This window comes from Hydractinia symbiolongicarpus, chromosome 13 (assembly GCF_029227915.1).
Source record: "Hydractinia symbiolongicarpus strain clone_291-10 chromosome 13, HSymV2.1, whole genome shotgun sequence".
NCBI lineage: Eukaryota > Metazoa > Cnidaria > Hydrozoa > Anthoathecata > Hydractiniidae > Hydractinia > Hydractinia symbiolongicarpus.
This window is the reverse complement of record NC_079887.1, coordinates 10,143,743-10,170,772: the sequence shown is the minus strand read 5'-3', so window position 1 is coordinate 10,170,772 and position 27,030 is coordinate 10,143,743. Positions and strand designations below refer to the sequence as shown.

At 32.2% G+C, this 27,030-nt stretch overlaps 4 protein-coding genes across 6 annotated transcripts; 3 read left to right on the top strand and 1 right to left on the bottom strand.

Annotated features, from left to right (window-relative positions):
• The first annotated feature begins 350 nt into the window (after window positions 1–350).
• On the top strand, window positions 351–3,714 carry LOC130624055 (uncharacterized). The gene is made up of 5 exons (XM_057439621.1): window positions 351–571; window positions 1,131–1,187; window positions 2,042–2,249; window positions 3,225–3,367; window positions 3,535–3,714. Exons 1-5 carry the CDS (start codon window positions 410–412, stop codon window positions 3,571–3,573), a joined length of 609 nt encoding a protein of 202 aa, XP_057295604.1. The 5' UTR covers window positions 351–409; the 3' UTR covers window positions 3,574–3,714.
• A 1,644-nt stretch (window positions 3,715–5,358) lies between these two features.
• On the bottom strand, window positions 5,359–18,378 carry LOC130624344 (transmembrane protein 116-like). Of its 3 annotated transcripts, none has more exons than XM_057439933.1 (14): window positions 18,221–18,378; window positions 15,232–15,313; window positions 15,000–15,043; window positions 14,416–14,479; window positions 13,237–13,383; window positions 12,320–12,430; window positions 10,143–10,198; window positions 9,905–9,976; window positions 9,742–9,775; window positions 7,063–7,143; window positions 6,939–6,984; window positions 6,402–6,494; window positions 6,126–6,223; window positions 5,359–5,767 (listed from the first exon to the last, which is right to left on the bottom strand). In XM_057439933.1, exons 2-14 carry the CDS (start codon window positions 15,271–15,273, stop codon window positions 5,552–5,554), a joined length of 1,104 nt encoding a protein of 367 aa, XP_057295916.1. In that variant the 5' UTR covers window positions 15,274–15,313; window positions 18,221–18,378; the 3' UTR covers window positions 5,359–5,551. The 3 variants fall into 3 exon arrangements, with proteins under 3 accessions (XP_057295916.1, XP_057295915.1, XP_057295917.1); XM_057439932.1 differs by lacking the exon at window positions 18,221–18,378 and adding an exon at window positions 17,541–18,203; XM_057439934.1 differs by lacking the exon at window positions 18,221–18,378 and adding an exon at window positions 15,458–15,644.
• Window positions 7,602–10,956, top strand: LOC130624347 (uncharacterized). The gene is made up of 2 exons (XM_057439936.1): window positions 7,602–8,302; window positions 9,171–10,956. The coding sequence occupies exons 1-2, from the start codon at window positions 7,921–7,923 to the stop codon at window positions 9,689–9,691; spliced, it is 903 nt and encodes a 300-aa protein (XP_057295919.1). The 5' UTR covers window positions 7,602–7,920; the 3' UTR covers window positions 9,692–10,956.
• A 216-nt stretch (window positions 18,379–18,594) lies between the features above and the next one.
• On the top strand, window positions 18,595–26,815 carry LOC130624348 (uncharacterized). The gene is made up of 5 exons (XM_057439937.1): window positions 18,595–19,123; window positions 19,468–19,547; window positions 22,548–22,710; window positions 24,997–25,143; window positions 26,490–26,815. The coding sequence occupies exons 1-5, from the start codon at window positions 18,916–18,918 to the stop codon at window positions 26,555–26,557; spliced, it is 666 nt and encodes a 221-aa protein (XP_057295920.1). The 5' UTR covers window positions 18,595–18,915; the 3' UTR covers window positions 26,558–26,815.
• The last annotated feature ends 215 nt before the right edge of the window (window positions 26,816–27,030 follow it).

Below are 27,030 nucleotides of genomic sequence, written 5' to 3'. Positions count from 1 at the left end.
CGAGCAAGTTATGACTCATGCTAAATTCACTTTATAAAATCTGATAATCAAGACGCAAACAGGCATTCAAATTAGCCTTTGTTGTTGTCATGGCTACGAAAATGCCAAAGCTTTTTAGTAATTAATTCTCAATTATATTTTTTGTTTAACATAATCCATTCTCACAACGGGCATTATATTAAGAATAGTCAATGCATTGTGAGACAAGCTAGTAAAGAAATTTTAAAAATACTGGTTTTCATATAGTTATAGCGGATCTCAACAATAACAAGGCTACAAAAAAGATCCCCGTGAGAACCAGGTAACAAAAAATGCATTTTTATTTGTGGCTGTTATAAGACTTATGAGTAATGTCGATTTTGCTTCTCAATATGATGATGACAGAAGACGAGTGAGCTGTTAAAACAAAATGACGATTTTACTGCATAAACAAATATGCCAAGCGACTTGTGTTCTGGCGGTGTTTGCTTCTATTGGAGCAACCGCTGCGGTTGTCGCCGGATTTATTAATTTGGGTACTTTTCATGGAACTTCGTTAAAGGACTCGGTTGCAATATGGTGTGGTTTACTGGTAAGTAACTTGTATTTATGTTGACAAATTTTTTTTGTAACTAAATCACAAAATCCTGATTCTTATATTTCGCTAAACGCAAAATTAATTATAAACGCCACTTTTCCTGTTTTATCAAATATATAGCAAAAAAGTTATACGGAAACACGACCGTATGTAACAACCGTTTTTTGATGGGGTGATGGTAATGGGAAAAAGGAAAAACAAAATGGTATATTTCATATTTAAATTAACACATCACATCATTCACAAAATTGTTCTTAACGTAACAGTTGGTAATGGTTTGCGAAATAAAAAAATAAAAAATCCTTGGGGACTTTTCCTGTGTGACAACGTGATAAATTATTATTTAGAAAGTTTAAGCACCTCCAGTGGTTTAAGAAACGAATGTGTCGAGAAGAATGATATTCAACTTTGTCTCAGTATTCACAAATCTCAAACTCGTCCCCAGGACTATTTGCTTGCCGCAACGGTAAATAGTGCTGGGTTCGAGCTTGCACAAATCCTCGAGTTAAGAATTTGCACGACAAAGTAGAACTCCTATCTTGTTTTTTTATAGATGTTTGTACATGTTTTTATGGGATTGATGATGATGGGGACAAGACATATGTACACGGTAAGAGTAGTTTTAATTTAATCTATACCTAACTTATTCAACCTCGTCCCCAGGGTTTTGTGATCCCTTAGTTGTATTACAAAGTGGGTAGAAATGCCTTGGGAACGAGGTTGCAACTTTTCGTGTGTAAGCGAAAAATAGTAGCTACGAGTAGCTGTGGTAGAATTTTTACAGATATTTAATGGGCTAACGACTGGTAGTTTTATAAATCCGCCAACCTCGATCCTGGGACCTGTTTTCTCTTATCGTATATCGGACGACGAGACGGTGCGCGCCGATGAGAGACAAAAAGCCCTGGACACGATGTTGTAAGTCCGCGGGTCGCTTTTTTACAATGCATTTGTCATTTCCAATATATCCATATTGTGTGTATTAACTCAAATATGTAATCACACAGAGACAGATACAACTAGTATGTTAAAATAGAGACTATAAAGGGTGGAATTAACGCCCTGGGCGTGTTGTGATTCAAACCAGAAGGGAAAGCAAGATCGTATTTGTGATGTTTTTCTTTAAGAACCATCCATTTAGGGAAGGGTTAATTTTAGGGTGGTCGTATTATTGAGTTTTACAAAACATACAGTTGAGCACATAATGTGGTCTCTTGTTGAGAGTTAAAAAAAGTACAGATATCTGTAAAACTGACCCCCGAAATTAAACTGTTCGACAAACCCTTGGGACGAAGATTGTATATAGTCCTTATAAGGTCAAGTAATTAAACTTACGTCTTCTCTTTCATCCTCATAATAAAAGACCTCAAAGATATTCGGGTCAAGGTTGGAAAAAATGTCCTCCATGTCAACTCATGTCTAATAATTAATCACTGCGTAAGATATTCACCACTTCTCTTCCAGGCTGCAATTTACATCTTGGTGAATATAGTTTGTCTTGGTCTCAACGTTTACGGCATTTTCATCAGTTATGACTACTATGATGATTTCAAAGCGTTCAGAGAGTACCACGAAAAAAAGAACGGAGGAGTGTGTTCTCTACCAACTTTAACGTCACAATGTGTTTGCACGGTCAATGGTCAGCCTAAGTCCTTCAAAGATGGTTATTCTGGTAAGCTATTTTTCTGAGCCTTAATTCGAATTTTGCTTAAAATATTGTTTTTTTTGTTTTGTTTTTTCCAAAAAAACGTTTTCGTGGCACGTTTTTGTAATTACCAGCCCGTTTCTGATTGGTTAATTTTTATGAATCTCGATCCTCTGCAATTATATAAATACATGCTCAACATCATTTTACTTTGCCCGATGATGGGAGAAGGATCTCCCGAAACGTCGCCTACTAAACTATCATGTTCAAGAAATGATAAACTTTCCACAGTAATTGCAAAGCTTTCGTTTGTACAATTGACACAAGTGTTTTTATGCACGTAATTATACGTAAGCTAGTCGATAAAGCCCATGGAAAAATCCTCGTAGACAAAAGAACACTAGAAAAATAGGCTGTTTTAGATTTTTTGCTTACGTCAGCAGTAAAGATACAAAAAACATTTGGTAAAGATTAGTTCATTCGCTGCCTGTAATAAGTAGAGGTTGAAACGCTGGTCTAAATAAAAAGTATAGAATCGTGTGTCCACTTTGGAAACGTCACACACAAACAGACAGAAGTTCCATATTATTATAAGAGATACAAAAATCTTTAAAATGACAAAACGTGTTTTCCAATATCCGTGAAACCCAAACTTTCTATTCTCAGGGGATCAGTAGTAAGATAGAAACATCTTTTGTAACACAAAAAATTAAAAGAGAAAATTCGCGGTATTAAAATTTCGCGATTTAGAGGCTGATCCCGATTTGACGGCAATCGAATTTTTTTTTTCATTTCTTTAACCCATTGGTTTCACGGGTTACGGCCAATAGATTGCATGTTGATATTTCAGCCTTGCTCTGAAGTACGTCGTTTGGCGTGTAATATTTCAAAATAGCAGTAGATAGTATCTATTATTTAGGCCTCTTTTATTTGTTTTACAGACATCTTTCTCATTAAGACACTTTTTATATTTCTTGATGTCAACATATTTTTCTTTTCTAGTATCAAACTGCTTGTTGTTCTCATTTGGTGAGGATTTATGGCTTTCCATTCTCATATTTTTGTGTTTCTCAACACTCATGGTCATTATGGGCCTCATCCTGGGTTGCATCTCGATCTGCTGGGAAGTGATGAGCGCTCCAGAGGTTGGTTAAAATATTACTATTACAAAAAAGTTCATTTCGTTAACAACCTGATCACCAAGACTTCTTAGGTCTTATTATAAAGAGTCAAAAGGCCTGGGGACCAGGTCGTTTCATGATACAGTGTATTTTTTTACGCAAATATGAAAAACTTTTTTAAATCGTTTTAGAAAAAAGACGCTAGACGAAAATCGATGAGAGTGATGTGAACAACACACAAAAATGCACTGGTGTAAACGCAGCACAAATAGTATTTAACTTACACAATCACTATTTGTTTAATATTAATCTTTCTTTGTAAACCATTTTTTACTTGAATTCTCTTTTCAATAAACAATATTTTACTTAAATCCCATTACTGTTTTATTCACAGTTCGTTTCTGAATTCCATTTCTAGTCTACCTCGCCAAGTTAATATACTAAACTAGTCGTTAGCCCGTAGAAAAATCCACGGGTTGACCCGTCCTTTTAATACTGCATTGCGTGTTTCTCGCTACTTTAGCAGCTAAGCTACCATTTTGCGTGACGGACAGACGTATACGAGTATTTTAATGTAGATATTCCTAGACCTACTGATAGTTTTAGTGCTAACCACATATCAGAAAGCGCTAAAGAATCCGTGAAAACGAGATAGAGTTCTTGCTTCCTGATAGTAAGGGAATAAAAGAAAGTAGATCACCAAATTAGTGTTGTAAATTTTTTTTTCAATCGCTGCTTAGAGGAGGTTTACCCAAAAATTATTTTTAGTCAAGTAATCTTATCATGAAAAAATATAACTAATTAACTGAATGTCATGTTTTTTTCGTAAATATGCATCCAAAACATCAATGTACAGTAATACGTAATAGTTATAGGTGCAAAAAAAATAGTTGATGCTAGGTCCATGTATCCTCGTACCCTGTTCTTTTAAAAGGTGAAAAAGAGGCTTGATGTTCATTTTAACTGATCTTGGTAAAAATACTTAAGAAGTGGAATTAGTCTCACATTTGGAGCATGTAACTCCTGAAGAGAAGATTGTTGAAACGTTCGCCCCGTGTTTTAGAAAAAGGATGTATTGGACTACCAAATGATACTAAAACAAGAACCTAGGTATTGTCCTCAGTCAAATTTCCTGGAGCTGACTATGTGTTGACTAAAAACACAGAAAGGGTTAAAATTGTCATTTTCAGATAGGAAATATCGGAGTTTCGGAATGTCACCATAATTCGCCAACGCAGCTGCCGTTAAATTAGAAGCATATTAACCTTAGCCTCTGGGCTCTTTTTCACAATCTCGGACGACGAGAAGATACGATTTCATTTTCTTTACAATACTACACTCTATCAAAAATGTTTCATGCTAACGATTGCAGTAACATCGATCGTATAACTTCTTCTGTTTTGTTTCTAACTCGCCTCTGAGGATAGTATTTGTTTCCAATTCCTAACTAACTAACAAACTAACCCTGTCCTAAATGGTCCATTTCAACGTCACAGATGTAAACTTCGTACCTAGACTCTCTAAGTACTTAGAAGTCGTCTAAAAATGACGTTTCAGGCCAAAATTAGTATTTGTTTTCAACAAAATTTGACCCAGTTAACAAATAAAGTATGCTGAACATGATGGTGACATCAAATTTTTAATTGTTTGTCAACTAAATGTCATTTTAGGATAAAATTGGTCCAAAAATTAAAGCTACTTTATTTTCGACGAAAATTGGGACAGTTAACAAAAGAGTATGCTGAACATGATTGTGACATCAAAATCTTGATTCTTTGTCAGCTAAATGCCGTTTAAGACCATAAACGTTTCAATCGCGCGACTTTTAAAAGAATTGGGTCGTATTGTCGATGTTTCGCAGAAGTTGTCCATTTTTTCGTAGAAGTTGTGCATTTTTAATAGCGAATAGCAAAAAACAAGATGCAGTACCTGCATCTTGTTTTTTTAAACAAAGCAAGGAGGTTTAAACCTGTTTGGACAAAGGGAGGAACATTTGACCAAAAAATTAAAACAAGTGAATAAAAATAATAAAAAGTTAAACTGACATAATTTACACTTTATATATTTACAATACTTCTTTACTTCGCACTGTTGACATTGTGTCAATACAAAATATTTTGCATATTTATATTATGTGATTCAAAAACTTTACATTTTTATTTTTGTGCACAAAAATGAATGAAAAAGTAGTTCCATTTCAGCGTTTAATTACAATGCTAATGGAGTGTAACGTCCGCTCTCCTCCATACTACTATCTGCTTCCGGATTGTCATATGACGTCACAGAAGGCAAGTGGTCATAATACGGAGTAGCGAAATTAGGGTTTCGATGATTATCAGATGGGCTAGCAGCGTTACGAAATGATTTTCGTGTCCAACCATACACCAGACTGTTTAAGAAGCCTTGTAAAGGTGCCAAAATAGCCTGAATAAACGAGAAAACGAATCAAGCTTGTGTGAGCAATAGTTTCATATTGTTTAATTACAGAAATTTAAGAATGTTTTTAATGGCAGACAAGGCGCTTCTTCCAACATTATAATCTCCGAAAATTTAGGCGTCTAAAATATTTTATGACTTCGTGTGTAAGGCAAGTAACTTTGTTTATCACAAAAAGTCTTTATAAACCTTCATGTCCAAAAATTTTTGTAAAGCTATATGTCTATTCACCTAATGGTGACAGTGCGCTCACATTAAATTCAGAAGATGGTCACATGATATGGACTAACCGTCGGGTATTTTGATTCTCTTGTACCTGCAACAGATATAGGCGATATAGACGTACCTGCAATAGATATAGATAATAGAGTTGCTTCAAATCGTTTTTACTATCATCTGTGTTGTTTCTTAGCTCATTCCATTTGGTGCAGGATATAATCAAAGCTAAAACATGAAATATAAACATAGGTGCAAAAGTCGGATAGTAAAAAAAATCTTGCATGATTTGAATGGATTACTGCTCATTTTAGTACTGTTCATTTTAACGAGGCTTTCTATCGTTCCATAAAAAACAATAAACGGTGATATCTATTCTCTTTTATAGCTACATAAGACATCTTACCTGGAGCCCAACAAATCAAAAAAGAAACCATGTAAAGTGTTACTCGAATCTGCATGTTTGAAAAAATTTTTCGCTCTCGGTCTGTACGAAAACCTGAAAGAGTAAGAACCGAGTTTAAAAAGAGTCTTTCCATTGTGGGAAAAAATTTCAGGAAGATAGAAGGTGTACTCGGCATATAACACATGACAAAGACGATATCTACAACTTTAGAATTATGACCTTTTTTGGTCATTGCTTGAGACTGAAAAACAGCAACGTCCGAGCAAAGCTCCGCAACTGGTAAGCTGCAAAACTATACTTTGAAAAGCGTTTAGATCAAGTAAAAGTGTAAACTCGTGTTATGAAACACTCCAAGCCACGAAGATTCGACAACTAAGGAATGCTGACATCGGCAAAAATTAATATCGTCAAAATTTTGACTCTAAGTCATAATCCTGTCGTAAACACTGACGTGTTTGAAAGTGTGACTTCGCGTTTTTGAACATATGCTGTTACGATTTTTAAAATGTGACCCTAAAAGTAACAACAATGCCAAACCTGGGACAGCTTTCCAGTAAATTTTTAAAGTTATACAATACAGAACCTAAAATAGAAAAATAAAAACGAGCAAAATGCCTCGATACACCAAACAAAACAAATCAATATGACCAATAAAACTTACCGAAATTGACACAATTGAAAAGGATAAAGTCGTGGCAAGGATGATATAACCATACTGTCGCTGAAGCTCGGTTGCATTCCCCTACAGCAAGAAATACAGCGTGTGTTGTCTTAATCGCTTCTCAGTACTGACTCATAGGGCATTAAAATTAGCTTTAAATTTTTGATTAAAAATAAGACCCCTGTCCAAATACGTGCCCGTCTTTATTGTTAAAAGAATTCATTCGTGTTCAGATATTTAATTGTTTTTTTTTACAATAAAAACACATATCAGTAGAAAACAATGGATATAACCTGTTATTAAAATAGGACTCAAAGATTTTTGTGGTTCGTGCGACCTCTTTCCTTCAGCTTAATTTTTAGGTCCAGCAAAATCGACTGATTTCCTACCACATTATATCTGAGAACTGTTAACAAGTAAATTATGTATGTACTTCTCCACAATCTCCTAAATTGTGAAATTTAATTAATTCAAAATCTACACATATACTTAAAATGGTCTATCGGAAAATTTATCATTAAAATCAATAATTTATGCACCGATGGGTAAATTATTAATTAAAACGATTATCTCCATGTTGATATGTAAAACCCCCTGAACTTACTGATCCAAATTATTACAAAGTAATAAAACGTAAAGGTAAAAACGGGGGGTAAAAATACAATTATTGAATATCTTAATTTTTCTAAATATTGAATGAGTTAAACTCAAACAAAAACTTAAATACATGAAATAATAACAAAATAATAAAAAAAACTACGTAAAACAGTAAGAAAAAACAGGTCTACCGAAGACAGCATAACGATAAAATTAACAACAACAACAACAACAACAACAACAAGGAAACATTAAGCAATCATGCATTCTAAAGACGACTATCTAATCCGAAAATTCCCATGGATGACAACTTTAAAGAGAAGCGTTATTCTGTTATTATTTGCTGTCGTCAGCACAATTGTTTTTTACAGTGTGGAGGAGTGCCTGCAGCATAACAAAACACAAGTAAAACCATACCAAGCTCAAGAAATGAAAAGATGCTTGGAAATAGTATTCGGAAGTCATGTTGAGCGTTTCGCAAAGGAAAACAGTTCATTGATAAATATTACGTCAGCCGACTTCATATCACAATGCCAAAAGGTTATTTTGCCGGTTTCTGACAATGAAAAACATCACTGTAATTTTACATGGAAGCAAATCATGAAATGGGCGTACCACGTGGTTATCAGCTTGTTTGGAATAGGTAAGAAAAAACTAAACTTCACCACCCACCAACTTCACACGCTCTAAGCTTTTCAATGAAAACTCATCTTATATGTAATATAAGAAGTGAAAAATACTTCTGTTAATACTTTATTAATAATGGATTTCTTTTACCTTAACCCTATTTTTACAGGGGAGGATTCCACCAACTCGCTAAAAATAACAGGGCTATAATTTTTTGTTTCAAAATCTATGAAATCAAATTTTTTAAAGTTGTCATGGCAACAGTGTTGCTAAAATTTGTCCAAGGAACAAGCCCCGTCTTTTTCAAAATTGTAATAGTTATCCTTTCGCATTGTCCCAAAAAGAAACATTTTAAAGCGCAACAACGTAGGACCCATTTACCAAATAAAGCACTCCCAACACTAATCTCAACAGCTCACAAAGGTCTTTACTAATAACACCTGCTTTCAGGAATGACAGCATAGGAAAATTGCTGATGCCCGCAAATTTTTTTCCAATCATTTTCTTTTATCTTATTTTATAATTCTGCCCCGTTCCATTAACAGAGCTTAGTCGTTGAAAATTATTTATCTATATTTTAATACCCATAATACGCCTGCTGCCTGTCTGTCTGTCACGCAAAATGGTACCTCAAGTAGCGAGACGCACTCAATGAGACATTGAAAGGACGAGCGAGCCCGTGGTTTCTCTATGGGCCACCGACTAGAGCAGTTAAATCTCTCTTCAAAGGATACGATACCCGAAAAATCCAATGTAAATAGAGCAAGATGCAAAATGTGTAAAACTAATGATGGAAGGGTTTTAGCTTTTGTATTCATAGAAGAGACCATTTTAATAAACAAGAAAAGTGTTTAAAACTGCCTTTTATATTTACTATTTTATAGGTAGAACAACTAAACATTTGACGGGGTTATGGAGTCAATTCTTTAACGTGTTCTTCATTTTCTTCGGTGTTATCCTAACGACGCGAGTGTATATGTGGGTTGGCTTTATCGGCGTCAATCTTGTCAACATCTTCTTGAAAAGAGCAAAAGAAATCGTGAACTATAAGTGGATACCACGCCAAAAATTTCAAATTGTCGTCCTGTCTTTTGCATTGTTGGTTACATATGCTATCATATGTGCAACTATTACCACCATATTTTCAAACAAGACGTTTTCATTTCACTTGGTCTACACGTGGCTCATGATAATGTTTTGTCTTTCAGATGAAAATCTTCTCGCGCATGCGTATAAAAACAAACCGGCTGACATCATTGTCCCGATATTCTTAGTTGTTGTTGGTTTTACTTTCACAAGCACGTTAATAGCAGCGTTAATAAACGTTAAATATCGATTGACTTACACGCTTAAAAAAACTATCGTGAAAAGCAAGAAAGGGAAAATGCAAGGTTGTCTAGTGTAACAAGGAATAAGAAATAAAAAAGAAAGAAAGCTGGAGTTAATAGGACTTACTTTCAAGCGAGGAACATCTATCAGAAGAACGCATCTATGAAAAAAATATTTAAATCAAATTATTATCAAATTTATCGATTATTTTTTGGTCTTGTCAAGACCAAAGAATAATCTGCATTAACACGTACGAAAAGGTACAAAGTAGCATATAATATAGACTTACTTTTGACAGAGAGATATGTTCTCTGGTTTAATATTTACAAAGATTGGAATAAGTAAAATCCAGGGAAGCATCCTAGTATATCAAGACATTTTAAATAAACGCTAAATACAGTGAGAAAGTAGCTCAATGTGTTACTGTAATAGCATGCTTATACGCGTGCGCGTATATCTGTTTGTTTATTGATTTTAAAATGATTAATAATCCATAATGGCGGATTAAAAATAAACAATAAACATACCAGGAAGTTAAATATAAGAAATTTTTGATTTTTTGTTCATGTGTTGTTTCCATCAACTGTAGGAAAAAATATAAGAAAGTTATACAACTAAAATGGGGCAATGTACCCCCACAAGCTTTTCAGCTGTAACTTTCAGACTGAGTAAATGAATTCGTCAAATTTTTTCATTTTTCTAATAATTTATTAGAAACAGAAGAAACAGCTTTTAAGTGGTTTTTTATAGAATCCATCCCAAAACAAACAAAAACAAAGCGTAACAAAAATGATGAACTCGTTTTTTTTTAGAAAAAATAGCAAGAAAAAAAACTAGTTAACAAGGTATAGGGAATAAAAGTTATTGTAGAGATATGAAGTTTAAAATGATCTGTTTTTAACCACAGATAAACCTCAAATTACAAGGTGCCAGGTTGCAGCCCGGTATGTGCAGACCTTAACTTCTTTACCGCAACCTCCCTGGTCGAGCGCTAAGGAAAAGGAAGAAGACGTTCTCTCCGTTCGGCCGATATTACCAATAAGCTAACTAACTCAACTTAACCTCAGGAATTGAAAAATTAATAATACATGAATTAAGAAAAGAGGAAAATTTTCTTATCTACTTAGTCTTCAGATATTTCGAACAAGAATTTTTCATTTAAACTCTTAGATTTTTAGGTAGATTGCAGACACACCGGCTTTCATTCTCTAATAATATTAATCAATTTTGTTTAATCATTCAGACTTTAGCAGAATTATTAGTTTACAGTGAAATTCACTCTTTATGTATTATTATTCCTTTATGTTAATTTTTAGGATCATAATAGAACTTTAGTACAAGGTAGCGTTTCATTTAATTTCATTCCCATGGGTCTAGTGTAAGTATTACGTATAATTTAGTGCTTTCAGCTTAAAATCAAACTTGATTAAACTACTTATTCCTTGAAAATCGTTAAATAGCTTTATTGAAAGGCAAGAAAAATGAATTACATAAAAGAAAGACCTTAACCCTATTCGGTCCGGGGTTTTTCGAACATACTATGACCGGGGGGGGGGCGGATTCCGCCCTCCCCCTCAATAATTTTTCATAGGATTATTCAAATTGAATCAAACTCGGCACACTTATAGTACGTCATAAAAGGAACAAAATGGCGGCAATAAATTTTTGCTTGCGTCAGCACATTTTCTGTGACGTCATCAGAAGCTTAAAAATTGTTAAAAATGCCACTATCTGCTTAAAATATAATTACTTTTGTTCTAGAGCGAATTTTTACATTCTGTTTGAAGTTTTTTACATGAATCGGATAAAAAATTGCCTGAAAATCCGTTTTTTCCGATTTTCGGGTAAAATCCGACAAAATCGGGAAATCGGATTAGTCACGTGTCAAAATTATTCAAAATGATTCTTCTTGATGAAACAAAGTTGTGTTGCAAGTTTCAAGTTCTAAGGATAATCTTAACAGGAGTTACTATATTTTCCCCATTATAAGGATTTCATAGAGATTTTAGGGGTAGTTTCGAGTAATGGCCAATATCAAAGCCTCTGAAAGGTATGGGACCTAAAAACTTAGCATGCAGGTGTCTAATAGATAAATGTTGAAACTCAGTGTGTATCATAGCCATATAAAAAAGCAATCAGGAGTTATTAAAAAAACCCGTCAGGGGGGGGGGCGGAATCCAGCAAGCAAGGTTAGTTGCTTAGAAACAGTTGCTTGGAAACAGGTGTTAGAACTAAATTTTAGAGTTTCTTAGGGTGATGAGTCTGTTATTAGTGTAAAACTAAGTTGTTATTAAAGAACATAAGGTAACACGGCTGATGTATTTAGGTTATATTGTGGTCGTCCTTTGTGTAAATCATGATAGCAACTGTAGAAAAATACTTAGGACAGGTAGCTTAGGGTCCTAAATATACTCATGTTCCTAGAATACACAAAACCACCAGACACCTATTCCAACTAACAGAACAACAAAAAGATGTCAGAATAGGTGAATTAACATGAGCATGAAATAACTTAAGTTACTCTAAAATCTTATATTTGGATGAGCTTAAAACCAGGGAAGTATTTGCACTATAACTAGTAATTAAATTATGAACGAACGAACGAAAAAACGAAAAAACGAACGAACGAACGAACGAACGAACGAACGAACGAACGAACAAACGAACGAACGAATGAATAAATAAATAAGTAAATTCAACATACGTTTGCAGCAGAATCGTGGATGAGATGTACACGTTCTATTTTCTTCTTCATTTGTAAATACACATTTACTGAGTAGTTGACAGTCAGCAAAAATGTAATAAGATGAATTAACTGAAAAAAAAAAACACTTCCTATTTTTAAAAATTTCTATTCCAAATTAAATGGCATCACGGTTACAAATTGAAACTGCAAACTCCTTGAACTACTGTAAAAAATGAAAATTTAGTTACAAGTGTGTTGAAAGAGACTGCAATATCCTTTTTGAGAACATTTCTGAAGTTTTAATCTTTGTCAATATTGATAAAATATGGATAAAAAAGTTCTACTTGACCAATTAATTCTAAAATTCCTAACATTTTGACTATATGTAAAAATTCAAGACACTCCTAATTTCTTTGATAAAGTGGACACCCTGATACCCTAAGTTCACTTGGATCAAATAAATTGGTCCTGTTGGACTCTTATTAGACCAAGTTTTTTTTGTATACAACGACAATTAAAAATTTTTCTTTATCAGCAAACCTCGCTAGGATGTTATCAAAACCTGATCGTACAGATAGAAATATCACCGTATATATTTTATTATAAATCATAACTTTTAAGGAATCTTATAAATATTATATTTTTAAATTACTCTTTTCCGCTATGATGCATGGTTATGATACTGAGTTTTTATATTTATCTCTTAGACACCTGTATGCCAAATTTTTATGTTGCATATCTCTAAGTCTTAGATATTGGCCATTGCTCCAAATACCCCTTAAGACTCTATGAAATCCTTATAATCGGGAAAACATAACAAATTTCATTAGAATTGCCTAGCTATTCTAGCTTCTCCTCAAGGCCAGAAAAAATTCCCCAAGTATTTTAACTTTCTTGTAACATTCCAGATATAGCAACTAAGAGGTCAATCTTACCTCAGTTAGCAACTGCCAAACAAAACATATGTTAGCATGCGTTTGAGTTTGCTTTTGAAAATCTTGTGTGAGATAGGATATGGTTGATGATATCCATAACAATGACAACAAAAAGTCTGCTATTGACAGGTGAAGTAAGGGGCGTACCTAAACATTGAATGAATAAATAAATAAATAAATAAATAAATAAATAAATAAATAAATAAATAAATAAATAAATAAATAAATAAATAAATAAATAAATAAATAAATAAATAAATAAATAAATAAATAAATAAATAAATAAATAAATAAATAAATAAATAAATAAATAAATAAATTTTTGAAACATTTACATAACATACTATTTTTTTCCTGAAAAATAACTGGTACCCTGAAAAAATAGCATTTGACTGTAAACAAAGAAAAATGTCCTCTGTAACATATATTATATCTATAATATATATAATACTAGTCGATAGTGCCCGTGGAAAAATCCACTGATGAGGCAAGATAAAAATAAAAAGGAAGCGTCATTTAAATTTTGATGATATCAGCAACCCATCTGCAAAAAAAATTAGAACCTGGTTTTTACGTTGCCTCTATTGTGTAGAGCTTAAAGCGCTGATCAAGAAAATGTATGTAATCACGTGCTTTTGATGAATGGTTAATGAGATGTAAGGGTTTAAAAATTTTGCTGACGTTAGCAAAGTCCCTAATAAAACAACAACAAAAATTTTGACGCTGATCAAGAAAATGTATAGGACCATGTATCTTTGACAAACGGTTACGGAAATATTAAGGTTTAAAGATTTATTGATGACGTCATTAACCCGTCCATTCCGAAACGGATTTGGGGACCCATGTTTGGGAAACTTACCCAAATTGGTCCTAGGTGGTCCCTAGTTACCCACGCGGTGAAAAATCATTGACGTCACCACCTCGTTTCCAAGTTATTTAGCCTCAAAGTTTTAGGTGCGCTGTAATGGTTTCAGTAATTTAGTATAGGATATTAACGTTAAAGTAGTGTTATTGACGTTGCGCCATAACGTCAGAAAATTTAACATATTAGACATAACTTTTTCGGCGACATCAAAGGAAAATGACGAAAATTTTTGTGTATGTTACCATTTTTGTTTACTAACTTAAAACAAAATGCGTAACAATCTGGTATTGTAGAATGAACTTAAAATAACTCACTTCCTTTTGAAAATACAGTCTTTTCCAAAGAATAAAACCAATTATGGACACTGTACCAAGTATACTAAAAATGAAACTCTTTAACAATACTTGAAAACAAAACTAATCTTTGTCAAGGCTGGAGGTATATGTATAGTGACAAAATAAGCCTACTATTGAAAAACGTTTTAGTTTTAAAGTTCTGTGCATTTGTAGCCAGAAAATTTAAAAATTTTTTTTGGGTGGGGCATTGAGAAGTCATTAATCTTATCTATAAATATTTTAAATTCGTTAACTTGCCTGCGTGCATTTTTTGCAATACTTGCAGGTAGTATAAAAACTGTTTCAATATTTTTTCATTATGCTGAGCATCGTCTTTAGTAAACACCCTTGTAGGAAGTCATTTGGAAGTTGATTGAATATATGGAGCATGGACCATTCTTTTTGTTCCATGCTCCATACCCTTAAACAATTTATGAGGTGCATCATAAAATGTGTACTAACATGTTTAATATCATGAACTGTTTTAATAAGCAACAACCATGGCATGTTTTCCTAGTTTTTGTATTCTAAGACAAAAAATTAAATCTTCAATAATAACTAACCTCAATGCAGATGAAAAAAATCCAACAAAAGCAATAACTTGAATCTAAAAATAGTATTTAAAACATTTTTTTTATAAAAGAAACTGTGCATCTACGAGTTAACCCCATCCCACTGAAATAATTGAATAAATAAATCGATAGATAAATAAATGAATAAATAAATAAATGATTGAATAAATAAAAGAATAAAGGAATGAATGAATGAATGGTGTATAAATAAATTCATACATACATTATCCAGGACATTATGGTCATATATAATGCAACCATCCATTTTGTTAATTATTGTGTCATCAACTGTGTTAACTGTCAAACTGTGGGAAAAAGGTATCAATAACATTACAATAAAATTACAAAAACATTTTTTAAAATCAAACACTTGCAAGTCTGATTACACACTCTGATATAACTCTCAAAATTGGGTGGTAATATATTTCAGTAAATATGCCTCTTTTTACCTGAATAATAGGAATTCTTTTTATCTAGCAAAATTTTTTTTTGTTAACAAGCTAGGTAAAAACATGTAGACTGGGTCCATCAACAAATCCATCTAATTCATCAACAAAACAGTCTGGGTGTAATCCAGCATTGCTAATAGCCGTTTAACGGTTTCCCCATCGAAGTTTATCTCTGAATTTCCCAATACAATAAAATAATAATAGAATTTTACATAATACTAAAAAAAAGTCAGGACAAACAGATCATAATCACAGTACGAAGCACAAAGTCAGCAATCTTTTCGAGGCAACCTCTGGAACAATAGGGGTCTGATGGCCCCAATTGGAAATTTCTAGATTACACCCTGACATTGTTTGTACAAACTATGTACACCATTATTTCATCATATACAACCAATACATTACCCATGACCCACTTTAGCCAATGTATTTCTGTGTTATCATGAGAAAAAGTGGATTAATACTTGTCCTGCAGACTTTAAATTTGTATGGTATAAACGTTATGTTAAGGTAAAGTATTTAAAGAAGATCTTGTCTAAGAATGATTATCCTAGTATGCTTCTTGACTTGTATATTAAGGTAGTGGTATGGTAAATAATTACTTTTTTATTTTTTTCTTTAAGGAACATTTTACTTTAAAAACTGCTCTTTCCAATGAACTAATTTTTGTTCCAAAATGTTTCCTAAAAATTGAAGGATTTAGCGTTACAAAATGTTCCAATCCATATGTCGTTGTTTTGGCGATCAAATATTTCTGTGCACGAAGTGAGTTATGACTCAAGTTTACTAAAAATAATCTGACCTTCAGCATTGAGAATTTTCTATTTATGCATAAAGTTTGAGATTTACGTGAGTCAAAAAGCACTGGAGAAAAAGTTAAATTATATAATATAGTTGTTTCTTTTTCTACAGTGTTTTATTTGCTTTTGGCATTTTTATATTCTTATTGTAACTAATATTTTCACAAAACAAAAATGAAAGTTGAACAGAATCATTTTCTCGATTACATTTCCTGTTTTCAAACATTCATATCCATATTTCACCCTAAAACTCCCTGCCATGAGAAAAAATATCATCATATTAGAAACAAATGCTTTCAGAATTATTTATTTTGCTTTATTATGATGGGGGTATTCTTATGCAAAAAAATTGTTGAATAAGAGTTCCACAAGTTCACTTTAAATAACTAATGAATAATTAAATATTCTCTTTTCAATTTCTTGTAAACAATCACAGGTCGAAAGAAAAAACTTTGCTAATGAATACCTCTGAATAATTTTTTTGTAAAATTTTCGGCTGCCAACTCTTCTTAAAAGGGATCTGTCTTAAAAATACATTAGATGAAATCCTGAAACTTTCTTTTTCGGCTTTAGGAGTGTTTGATCTCTACTCGCGTGTCTCATTTTAATTTTTGGTCAGCTAATTTGGATGCAAGAGTGATTGAAAGAAAAAGGGAAAAAAATTGAGTGTTATTTTTATGATCTTATAGATGTTTTACGGCATATTTTCAAAACGATTAAAGTTAAGAAAAAAATGAGACACACGATTTAAATTCAGACTATGCTGAAGACGTGGACATATATATATTTTTTTCTGTTACAACATTTTAATTTCTTTTGTTTCATTATTAATTTTATTTAATAATTATTAGTTATTGCGATGCTATTAAATCAAAGCCAATAGGAGGACTCAGCGATATCTAGCACACCAATTGATTTTTTTTTATTATTGCAAGCCACAAATGAGATATCAGATAAGTGTGCAATACTTAACATCACAAATTATATGATTTCTCTTTTAATTTTAATAGATTGGATCCTATAAACCATTCTTTACATCATGGCCAGTCAGTTTATCAATTTTTTTTAGTTTAAATAAACATCATTTCTCTTGCTTTATGTACTTAATTTATTTACATATAAACCTATAAAACCTCAAAATATCTTGTTTATTTAATGCTTATTTTAAGCTACACTTTACGAGACAACTTCCTGCAACATTCCTCAGCTAACAAAGTGTTTCATTTCCCCTATTTCCCTCACATGCATAAGATTACCCAGTGGCTATTGTATCAATCACTCACCCATATTGAATCATTGCCAAAGGTAATAGAACCCTGATCTTCAACACAAAATGCAAGAGTTAATAAATACTAAGCTATGGCGTCACTGGTTGCAATGTTGTACAGTGAAATAAAAAAAGATCTGAAGTAAAAACTGAGTTTTTTAAACAACATGTTTGAGACATGCTTGATGAGAACAATAAGAACAATAATTTATGTGTAAAACAAGAGAGTTGAAGCTATTTTATGATCTTATTCCCAACTCACTATGGAAGAAAAAACAAGTTTGATTATGAAACTCTTAAAAATCATGATTATTCTATGTTTAAAATTTGTATGTTTACTAAAAAAATATAGTAAAACAATCAGTAATGCAGTACACAATCAGTCCTCTTTAATAGCAGGATATTGTAATTATGGAAAATAGAGATCCTATTTTACGCAAAAATAGTAAAATATATACCCCTTGTCCAAATTTTATTACTTTATGTTATGAAATATGTTTGACGGGCAATCCCCTGTGAAATTTGTCAGGAACGGGCTTTCAACTAATCAATAATGTGCCAATATATTTATTTTAATAATGAAATAAATCCATAGCACAAATAAACAAGACATAGCTAGTAAGCAATCGCTTCACATATGATGAAAATGTAGAGGCAAAACAAACCCCACCCACAAGCATACAAAATTTATCCTACCTAAATGAACAGTGAGTACAATAAGCAATACCAGAATTTCTTCCGAAAATCCAACCTGATCTGTTTACTTTGATCCTTGGATTTCTGAGAATTGCATGCTAATAGTCTGCCGAATAGGTTAAAGTGGATAAATAAATAAGTTTTATTGAAAATGGCACTATTTTAACCTGTTTAAAAGAATTATTATATATAACCCAGAATAAAAAAAATGATACAAATAAAAGTTGAAAATATTTGAGTGATTTAAGCGAAAAAAAGTTAAGTTCTAAAGTATTTTTAGGAAATCTAAGAGGGTGTTATATCTCATATGCTTTTTTCTAGTCAGAGGAAAAATAAAAGGCAGAGATGGCGGCTTTGTTTTCAATTTTGGTTGCTCGATTTTAACAGGGCCTCTTCCTTTCACCTTTTTTTATATTCAATAATATGGTAGAGTTATCGTTTATGCAATTAGGTTTTGTTAAGCACACTTTTGTAGCTAAGGTTTATATGATCACTGACTAAGAAATAAAAATAAACGGACCAACAAATTATTATTCTTGATGACTGACGGCGGTCGTAGTAGAGAACACAAGCGCGCGCATCTTGGTAGGTTTGTGCTGTGTGCCGTGTTAAGGAGGTAAAACATAGCACAAGGAAGTGGAGTTGGAAAGAAGTATATATCTATAATAAACGTTTAGCTAGCCATATTTTTTATCATGCCAACAAGTTGCTGTGCTGTGGGCTGTACAAATAAGCACTCGAAGGACGTAGACCTTTCTTTTTACAAAATTCCAGCTAGAAAAACTCCTTTTGAAGCACGAAGACGCAGAGATTGGATTCGTGCTATCAACCGGAAAGATTGGGACTCCTGGACACCCGAAATGATATCCAAGGAAAGAATATGTGGTGCCCATTTTGTGTCAGGTATTTAACTGTCTGGGGAAACTATTAATTTGACCTGCTGATTAGCAGTGTATTAAAGTCTAATTTAAGTAAGGAATGCCTAATATTTTTTTGCAATAGTCAACAAAATTGGAAGTATTGTTCAATCTGAAAAAGAGTACAATGGCATTTTTTGTTTTATTTCATCTGTGTCATGGTGTCAACCATGGTATGCCTTCAACTATAAAACTCTCAAGAACCAATGTTTATAAAAATAAAAAAGGCATATTTACACTCTAATGAGTAATTTAACTTTTAATTTTGTTATTAATTGTTAGTTGTTTGTTAACTGTATATTGTAAATAAAACATGTTTTCTCTTTTTAGGTAAAAGATCAGATGACCCAGAAAATGTTGACTGGGCACCAACTGTCTTTAATCATGCTGAGTCAGATGGTTATCTTTCTGTATGTTTTTTCACCATTAAAAATTTTTTTTAAATACAGAGAATTGTTCATTATTTGAACATGTTTGTGTAAAAATATTGTAGATTTTAGTTTTACTTGCCTTAATTTCAAAAAGCTATTTTTTTAAATGCTTTAATTTAGAGACTGCTGCAATATATGTAATAACCTTAAATAGGTAAACATTTTTTATTTATAAATGGTACAAAAAGGAAAAAATGAAGTTCTTATCATTATCATAAAATAAGACTGCAAGCAGCGCACTTAAAGTGAGATTCACAATGGTGATTTTAGCAGAGTTATGCCACAAGTTATTTATCATTTAAAAATTGTTAAGCTCTTTTTTTTTGTGTTTATTTTTTTGTAAAGTAGTGCCTACATTTGAAGTTTTTTTACTTAACCAGGTAACTTCTGCATGGTTTAAAATTGATTTTTTTTTTTTTGGTTTCCTATAGCGCTGATGAAAGCTATGATGTAAGTTATAAAAAATATGAATAACAAAAAGCAAATTTATACAAAACTTCTAGATAAAATATATATAAAAAAAACTTTGTAAAACAGACCTCAGATATAAAGAAGCTTCAAATTTTTGTCTGTCTTTGTCAAATTTTTCCCTCCTTAAAAATCCTTGTATTATTCATTTTCATACAAAATACTTATTCCAGCCTATAGAGAAAGTTGAGTTCTTTTAAAATATTTATATATCAAATTAATGGTAAGAAGATATTGTAATTTAAAAATTATGTTTACTTTCCCTAAAAATATTCTTAATAACAAAGAGAAATATGTTGGTAAATCATACTGAAAGAGAGTGAAATATTTAAATAGACTCCTCTGTGTCGTCATAAGATTGTAATGTTTACTTACTTTGTGTTGCATGAAGCATTGGACCTGGCTTGAACAAAATTGGTGACAGTAAATGTTTTTTCACCTAAATATGCATTTTAGGCCAAAATTGAAATATATATTCACACTGAGCACTAATTTTGTTTGTAACTGTGCGAGAAATTTTAATAAGGCAAGATTTTTTAAGTTGTGCTATTAAGTTAAAGTATGCTTGTGGCATCTAAATAACATTAGTACAAACCTAAGATTTAACAAAGGATAATTTGTTCAGATCGTTAACGTGGAATAAACGTTTTTTTGAACAAGGCCACAGATAAATGGTATGCATTTAGTTTGACCTTTCAAAATGGTCTGGGAATTTTTTCTGTTTTGCTGTAAAGCTTTTGTAAATAACGTTTGTTTACCTACCAAGTTGCGCGCACATGTTTATGAAATTATGTGACATAGTACTCACAAGGTGGTCTATAGCTTGTTACTTTAGGTACAGTACCTAATTTAAATTCTTTTACTTTTTATGTCTGTTTTTTTCATTTTTCATGTATATTGAACTATAACACTTAGTTCACACTAGGGTTTTAAGTAAGTTTAACTCGATTTATCTGGTTGTTTTAAAATTAAAATCCTAGTGTGTATGAGTTTAAAATTTGCGGCATAAATTCAAAGATACTGACAATGCCTCAAATAATTTGACAAAAGAAAATATTTTTAAAAATGTCAACAGATGATGTAAAAAGTCTTTCTTCAGATATTTGTAAATCATAAAGAAAAATATTGTAGAGTTTATGGAAGGATTATTAAAAGATGTTGGTTTGTATAGATATAATTGACTGTAAAAGAAAACATCACCAGTTTCATCAATTAAATATATTGACGACGTTTCGGCCGTATACTTATTATTGTATGGCCTTTTCTGGGGAATATATCACTGAGACTCTGGACTCCTTTAAAAAAAATATTCTTGACATTTGAAAGTAAGAGCCCATGAACACATGGGGATCTCAGCTTGAACCAGAAAAACGACCAAGGTCTTTATTTTTTAGCCCCATCCTAATATGTTTTATACTATCATTCTAGGCCTCTCGATACTCTCCATCGGTAGGAACAATTACGATCTAGAACTGAAGGAGAGTTAATTAATCCATAGGGATAAACCTGCTTTGAATAGAAATATTGCTACTTTTCTGTTATTAATATTTGCTGATTAATATGTCGTATGATAATTGTATCGTACAATCGTAATGATTAAATAATCTTTTACGTAATAGTATTTGTAAATGACTTGATAATACAGCAGAAATGTCGTCAATATATTTAACTGATGAAACTGGTGATGTTTTCTTTTACACTCGATTATTGAAAGCTCTGAGATCCTTCTTTTAATAAAAATCAGTGTAGCCTAAAACCAGTTTTGTGCTACTCTGTTTTTTAACTGATTTAAGATTAAAATAGTTTTAACTTATAGTGCATATACACAAGTTAAAGTTCAAATTTAAACTCATTTAACTTCATACCCACCAAACTCACTTAAACCACTAGTGCAAACCAAGCTTTAAGGCTCAGGTAGGTTACATCATAGTTTCTTTTCCTACAGATTTTTGAAAGCATAAGTCTTTTTGTTGTTATTAATTTCATTATCTTGATGGCCCCATTCTGTCAGTTCAGTCAAAATGGTTGTGTCATAACATTTTTACTTCCTGCAGAGTTCTTTTAATAAAAAACCCACACAACAGGAAAAATGTTATAGTGTAAAAAGTTAATCAGTATGCATTTATTGGTTAGTTGGGCATGAATTTCTCTGATGACTGTTCATATCAATTTCAGCCTTTCTAATTTAATTTATTTCACATCTACAAAAACTGCCAATGTGAAATGCCATTTACCCACCTCACATTGGCAAACATAGGTTTCACATCAGCAATATATATTTTGTTTTGCAACTGATAGCTCCCATACCTGAACAATAAATAAATTTAGAAAAAATAAGAATTACCAACATTTAAAACAATGTTTATGCATGCCAAGGAGAGGTAATTTAAGACTATCTCTAAAAAAATTGTATCATACTTGCATGTATTATTCTCGTTAGCAGTAGTGTTCATTACTATTATTTAAATATTTATTATGTATATATTATACTTGTTGTTCCATATGGTTTAGAAAGCAATGTCAACCGAACAAAATATAGTGTTACAGAACGTGCCATTAACTTACAAACCCATGTTACAAGGACACCAACGTACAGCATCTCCTGTTCATTATGCTACACCTGCACAAGTCACAAGACCTGCCTCATCAACACTACCTCCGCCTCCTCCACAAAGTAAGTATGATTTTGGTGGCTAATAAATACGTTATCAGTAAATAAATATCCGTCATTCTCTAGCTGAAACAACTTTTTAAATTATTTTTTCAGAAGCTGAAAATTCAATAATTTAGTAAAATTAGTATTTGTCTAGCATAGCTTTTAAAAAAAAGTTATTTTTGAAGGAACAACAAAGAATTTAATGGCATAAGATATAAGATATAATTCACAAATTTGATTTCTTTTGCAAATAATTTGTTTATTTCTACCAATTCGGTTCAACCTTTCTTGCTATGGTCCATGGCCTTGATTTTTAAGAATTTTCAGGCCCCATGAGCCTCTACCTGAAACTTCCAGTTAAAATTCTATGAAATCCTTATAATAAAAAAATCAGATTTATTTCTTCATTTTAAATCATTCTATGAAGTTTGGAAAAATGAATAACCTGATTTCCTAATTCACACAATCTTCAGGAATGTGTGTTTGGTTTAGCCTTCCTTCTTCTCCTGAAAAAAATAAACACATTGGTGAATCTTTTACGCAGAGCCAATTCAGGTGTGAGATTACATAAAAAACTAGCCGAGGCGTTAAAATTTTTATTTATAAGGCGGGTCGACATTGATTTTCAAAAGAATGTTTTAATATCTAGTACTCATAATGTTGTATTTATTATAGTGTAGTCAAGTTTAGTTTAAGATAAACCTATTTCATATTCCTGTAGTTATTGACTCACACCTTAGAGTGTTTGAAACGCAACTTCAGGAACGAAAAGTTGTTTGATGACATGCTGTTTCTTTATTTTTGCCCAAAAGGCGCTTCTTTTGCTTTCCGTAGAAAAGTTTGGCTGATTTTTTCTGCCACTTTGAGTCTTATTGCACATGACATGTGTTACTTGTTGTACACTGGTTACTTGTTACTTGTTGTGGATTTTCATGTATATGTATTTAGTCCTTATCTTAGTCTTTCAACTATGGTTTTACATTGATTTCATATCATCTTGAAGCTTTTTTTGAGTCATTTTGATTGCATCATTTAAAGAACTTATAGCTAGCTAGCTAGCTAAATCATTTGCATTTTGGAAATTCATTCTGCGGACTTTTATTCTATTCTTTTATTCTATAAAGTTTAAAGTTTATACCAGTGTTGCAAATGGTTTTGTATCTTCATTATGATGATAGAAACATCTTAAAATTTGTCATTTCAGATGATTCTTCACCCCACAGTGTTGACATCAATTATATATATATATAATTGTAAACACAAGTTATGTTATTGAGATTTTTTAAATCGAAGTGAAGTAACCTGCATAGCTGCTTTTTTATTATTTAGTATAGAGCCTAGCATGTGTACCGAACAAACAAACAAACAAACAGCTCTAGCGTATAAAATCCTTATTAGATCATTAGTAAAATAGACTTTGGCAATAATTCCAGTGCATCTCACATTGGAAAAAACACATCACAGAATTAAGACGTGAATCACGAAATTAGGACGTTTCAGCTGATTCCTTTTTTGCTAAACCCAGGGAAATGTCAATTGGGTATTTTCTTTTTCTATTCATGGTTTCTGAAAATAATTTTTTGAAAGAAAAAGAAAATATTATTATCTTTGTTATTCTAAAAGTACTTTACAGCGTTTTTTTTAATGTGACATCACCCTCTATATGCAAGTACTGCTGCTACCCCTTATGATAGAACATTTGCACAAAAGCTTAGACAGTTGAAAACTTTCTTGTTTCAAAAGTTGTGAGAAGATTTGTTCAAACCGACAGGCTTTCTTGTATATTTTTTAAATTGGATTTTCAGGCAGTTTTTGGAGTTTTTCATGCAAATAATTTAAAAACTGGAAAATATATTAAATAAGTTTTATTTGGCTATCATTAACAGGGTGTTAAAATTCTCTCTAATATTCGCTAAAAAATGCTGACATAAGCAAAAAATTATTGCTGTCATTATGTTCCATTTATGACGTACTATAAGATTAATTTGAAGAAGTCGATCAAAAGTTATGGAGGTTGAGGGAGTGGACAGATTCAGCGCCCCCTGGTCATAATATGTTGGAAATACTTATGCCAAATAGGGTGAAGATTGTAAGAAAAAGTTGCAGGCATTTCAGAACAAACAATACCCCGTTTAATTTACGTTGGCACATACCGATGCAAATGCCTACCTATTAGCATTTTTTTGCTTTTACGTTAAAAGATTTAAGATTAAAATGCTGCAATATAGTCTTTCATGTTACCCTTTATTTCCTTCCATGCTATCCTTTTATTTTAATCAATGGTTTTTGGAATTTTATTTACAGATGTTAGACCTCCAGCTGGTATGCTCTCGTCATCTATGTCTTACCAAAGCAAATACGGTGAATTACTGAATGTCATTGAAGATTTGGGACGTGAAATAAAACCAACTTATGCTGGAAGTAAGATGGCACAAGAGAGATTAAAGAAAGGTAACTCCAACTTTTTTAAATAAGGGAAATTTTTTAACTACTCTAATTATTTTTCTATTAAATTCATCTTCATTTATGAATTATTTGTTGCTTTTTCATCAATTTTAAATTATTCATGATGGGCCTAACTTAGTAAAAAGTGAAAGTGGTATTGTTTGATTGCAAGAAAGTCTTGTTATTTCCGTATAATTTTTATTTGTTTTATTCCAATGCTGCTAGTTTTCTATTTGTTCCTTTAACCTATAAGCTTTGTCTGTTAGAGAGCGTACATCGAGTTTATCAGTAAAATTATTTTGCAGCTTAAAAATCTGATCTTTCTACACGGGTTTTTGAAACGCTAAATATATGACTGAAAAATTCTCCCTGTGTTATTACCCCCACCGTCCTGGGCAATTTCCCTTAGAAATATACCTTGTATCCCCCACCTTCCCTCCAGACAACTTCCATGCAGAATAATAGGTAATTGTATCCACCTCAAATCATAACCCTAAAAAGCTACTCATACTTATTAGAATGTGCGGTTCATCCAACCTTCAATACTATTGGGGGGTGAATAATTACAAATTGCTACATTTAGGGGACCAGAATTGTCGGGAATTATTGGTGGGGGACCCTTTATGGTAAATAATAGTTGGAGATCGCGTCAGGCTATAACTTTTTTCGCCGTAAAGCCCTAAAGGGGTTAAAGGACTTCTGATGGGTGTTTACATTGACAAGTAACTGCATGCTTCTTGTTCCGTGATTTTTTGATTTACCTTTTTAATAAAAACCTACAAAGTTGCAGAAAATTCTTCTTTGTGGGTGATATGACATTTTTGTAAAGAGGCACGTACCCGCACTCAAGGTGATAAGGAGTGTTATTGATACAACATGCAAATGACCAAATTTTAAAAAGTTACCTTATACAGCACGCTTAAAAGCACGCCTTCAACACTTGTATGGATACTAAAAATCTCCCTGGAAATGTTTTATGATTGTATCATATGATATCACATCGCACACAAACATTAGATAAACCACATGAAAATAATAAGTACGTGCAGAACATCCTCGAAATATTAAGTTGTATAATTTTCCACATAAAATCTACCAAAAACAAAGTTTTTAATAAAATTATAACCGTTAGCTTTACTTTGCCATTCTCCAATTTTTAACACGACATGTTTTTTTGGTCCACTTTGTTTTCATATTGGCAAGCTTAAAATATTAAATCAAGTAATTTCATCGCATTTTGGTGCGTTGTTAAAAAGGAGAGGGGTTTATCCAGAAGCAGCGTGTTGTTTTAAAATATGGTTTTTAGTTTTAACACACAATTGTTTACACAATCATTGTTTTTTTCTATTTAGGTATCATGCATGCTCGAGCCTTAGTGCGAGAATGTTTAGCAGAAGTGGAGAAGAGTGCAAGACAATAGAAGATTGATTGATTTGATGGAACGCCCCACACAACAACGACTAATGACAATTTTTTATCTGAATTAACTTCAAGTCTCAACTCTTTGATTCATTAAGAAAACATTCGCGTGTGTTTTTGCTGTGTTGAAACCAGCTGAGACGTTAGTCATTTTATGCTTACGAAGAATAGACATGTGATGCGATAGGTGACAGAAGATGTATTTATTGATAAAAAATAATTTTATTTCTATGTGAAAAGAATTTGAAAGAAATCTAAAGTAGTTTATTCTGCGGACCATTTTGTGTGCGTACAAAAATGTTTTATTGTTGATATGTCCCCTTCTTGATTCAATTGATTTATTGATTGTGTCAACAGCAGTTGTCATGGCTACAGTCTTACAATAGTCTTACGACTGTCGATCATTGAAGCTTTTTGGCCGCCATTTTCAAGTGTTTTGTACGTTGACAAGCGCAGCAAAATTTGCTTTCTACT

What these genes read in the sequence shown, in the direction of transcription:
- LOC130624055 (XM_057439621.1), top strand. Translation starts at nt 410, where the DNA reads ATGACGATTTTACTGCATAAACAAATATGCCAAGCGACTTGTGTTCTG. An exon ending in GGACAAGACATATGTACACG is followed by an intron (nt 1,188 to 2,041) that starts GTAAGAGTAGTT and finishes CTTCTCTTCCAG; the next exon opens with GCTGCAATTTACATCTTGGT. An exon ending in AAGTGATGAGCGCTCCAGAG is followed by an intron (nt 3,368 to 3,534) that starts GTTGGTTAAAAT and finishes AAATCGTTTTAG; the next exon opens with AAAAAAGACGCTAGACGAAA.
- LOC130624347 (XM_057439936.1), top strand. Translation starts at nt 7,921, where the DNA reads ATGCATTCTAAAGACGACTATCTAATCCGAAAATTCCCATGGATGACA. An exon ending in TATCAGCTTGTTTGGAATAG is followed by an intron (nt 8,303 to 9,170) that starts GTAAGAAAAAAC and finishes ACTATTTTATAG; the next exon opens with GTAGAACAACTAAACATTTG.
- LOC130624344 (XM_057439932.1), bottom strand. An exon ending in ACCATAATGTCCTGGATAAT is followed by an intron (nt 15,044 to 15,231) that starts GTATGTATGAAT and finishes TACTATTTTTAG; the next exon opens with ATTCAAGTTATTGCTTTTGT. An exon ending in TTTCAATTGTGTCAATTTCG is followed by an intron (nt 6,985 to 7,062) that starts GTAAGTTTTATT and finishes TTTCTATTTTAG; the next exon opens with GTTCTGTATTGTATAACTTT.
- LOC130624348 (XM_057439937.1), top strand. Translation starts at nt 18,916, where the DNA reads ATGCCAACAAGTTGCTGTGCTGTGGGCTGTACAAATAAGCACTCGAAG. An exon ending in AGTCAGATGGTTATCTTTCT is followed by an intron (nt 19,548 to 22,547) that starts GTATGTTTTTTC and finishes CATATGGTTTAG; the next exon opens with AAAGCAATGTCAACCGAACA. An exon ending in ACCTCCGCCTCCTCCACAAA is followed by an intron (nt 22,711 to 24,996) that starts GTAAGTATGATT and finishes TTTTATTTACAG; the next exon opens with ATGTTAGACCTCCAGCTGGT.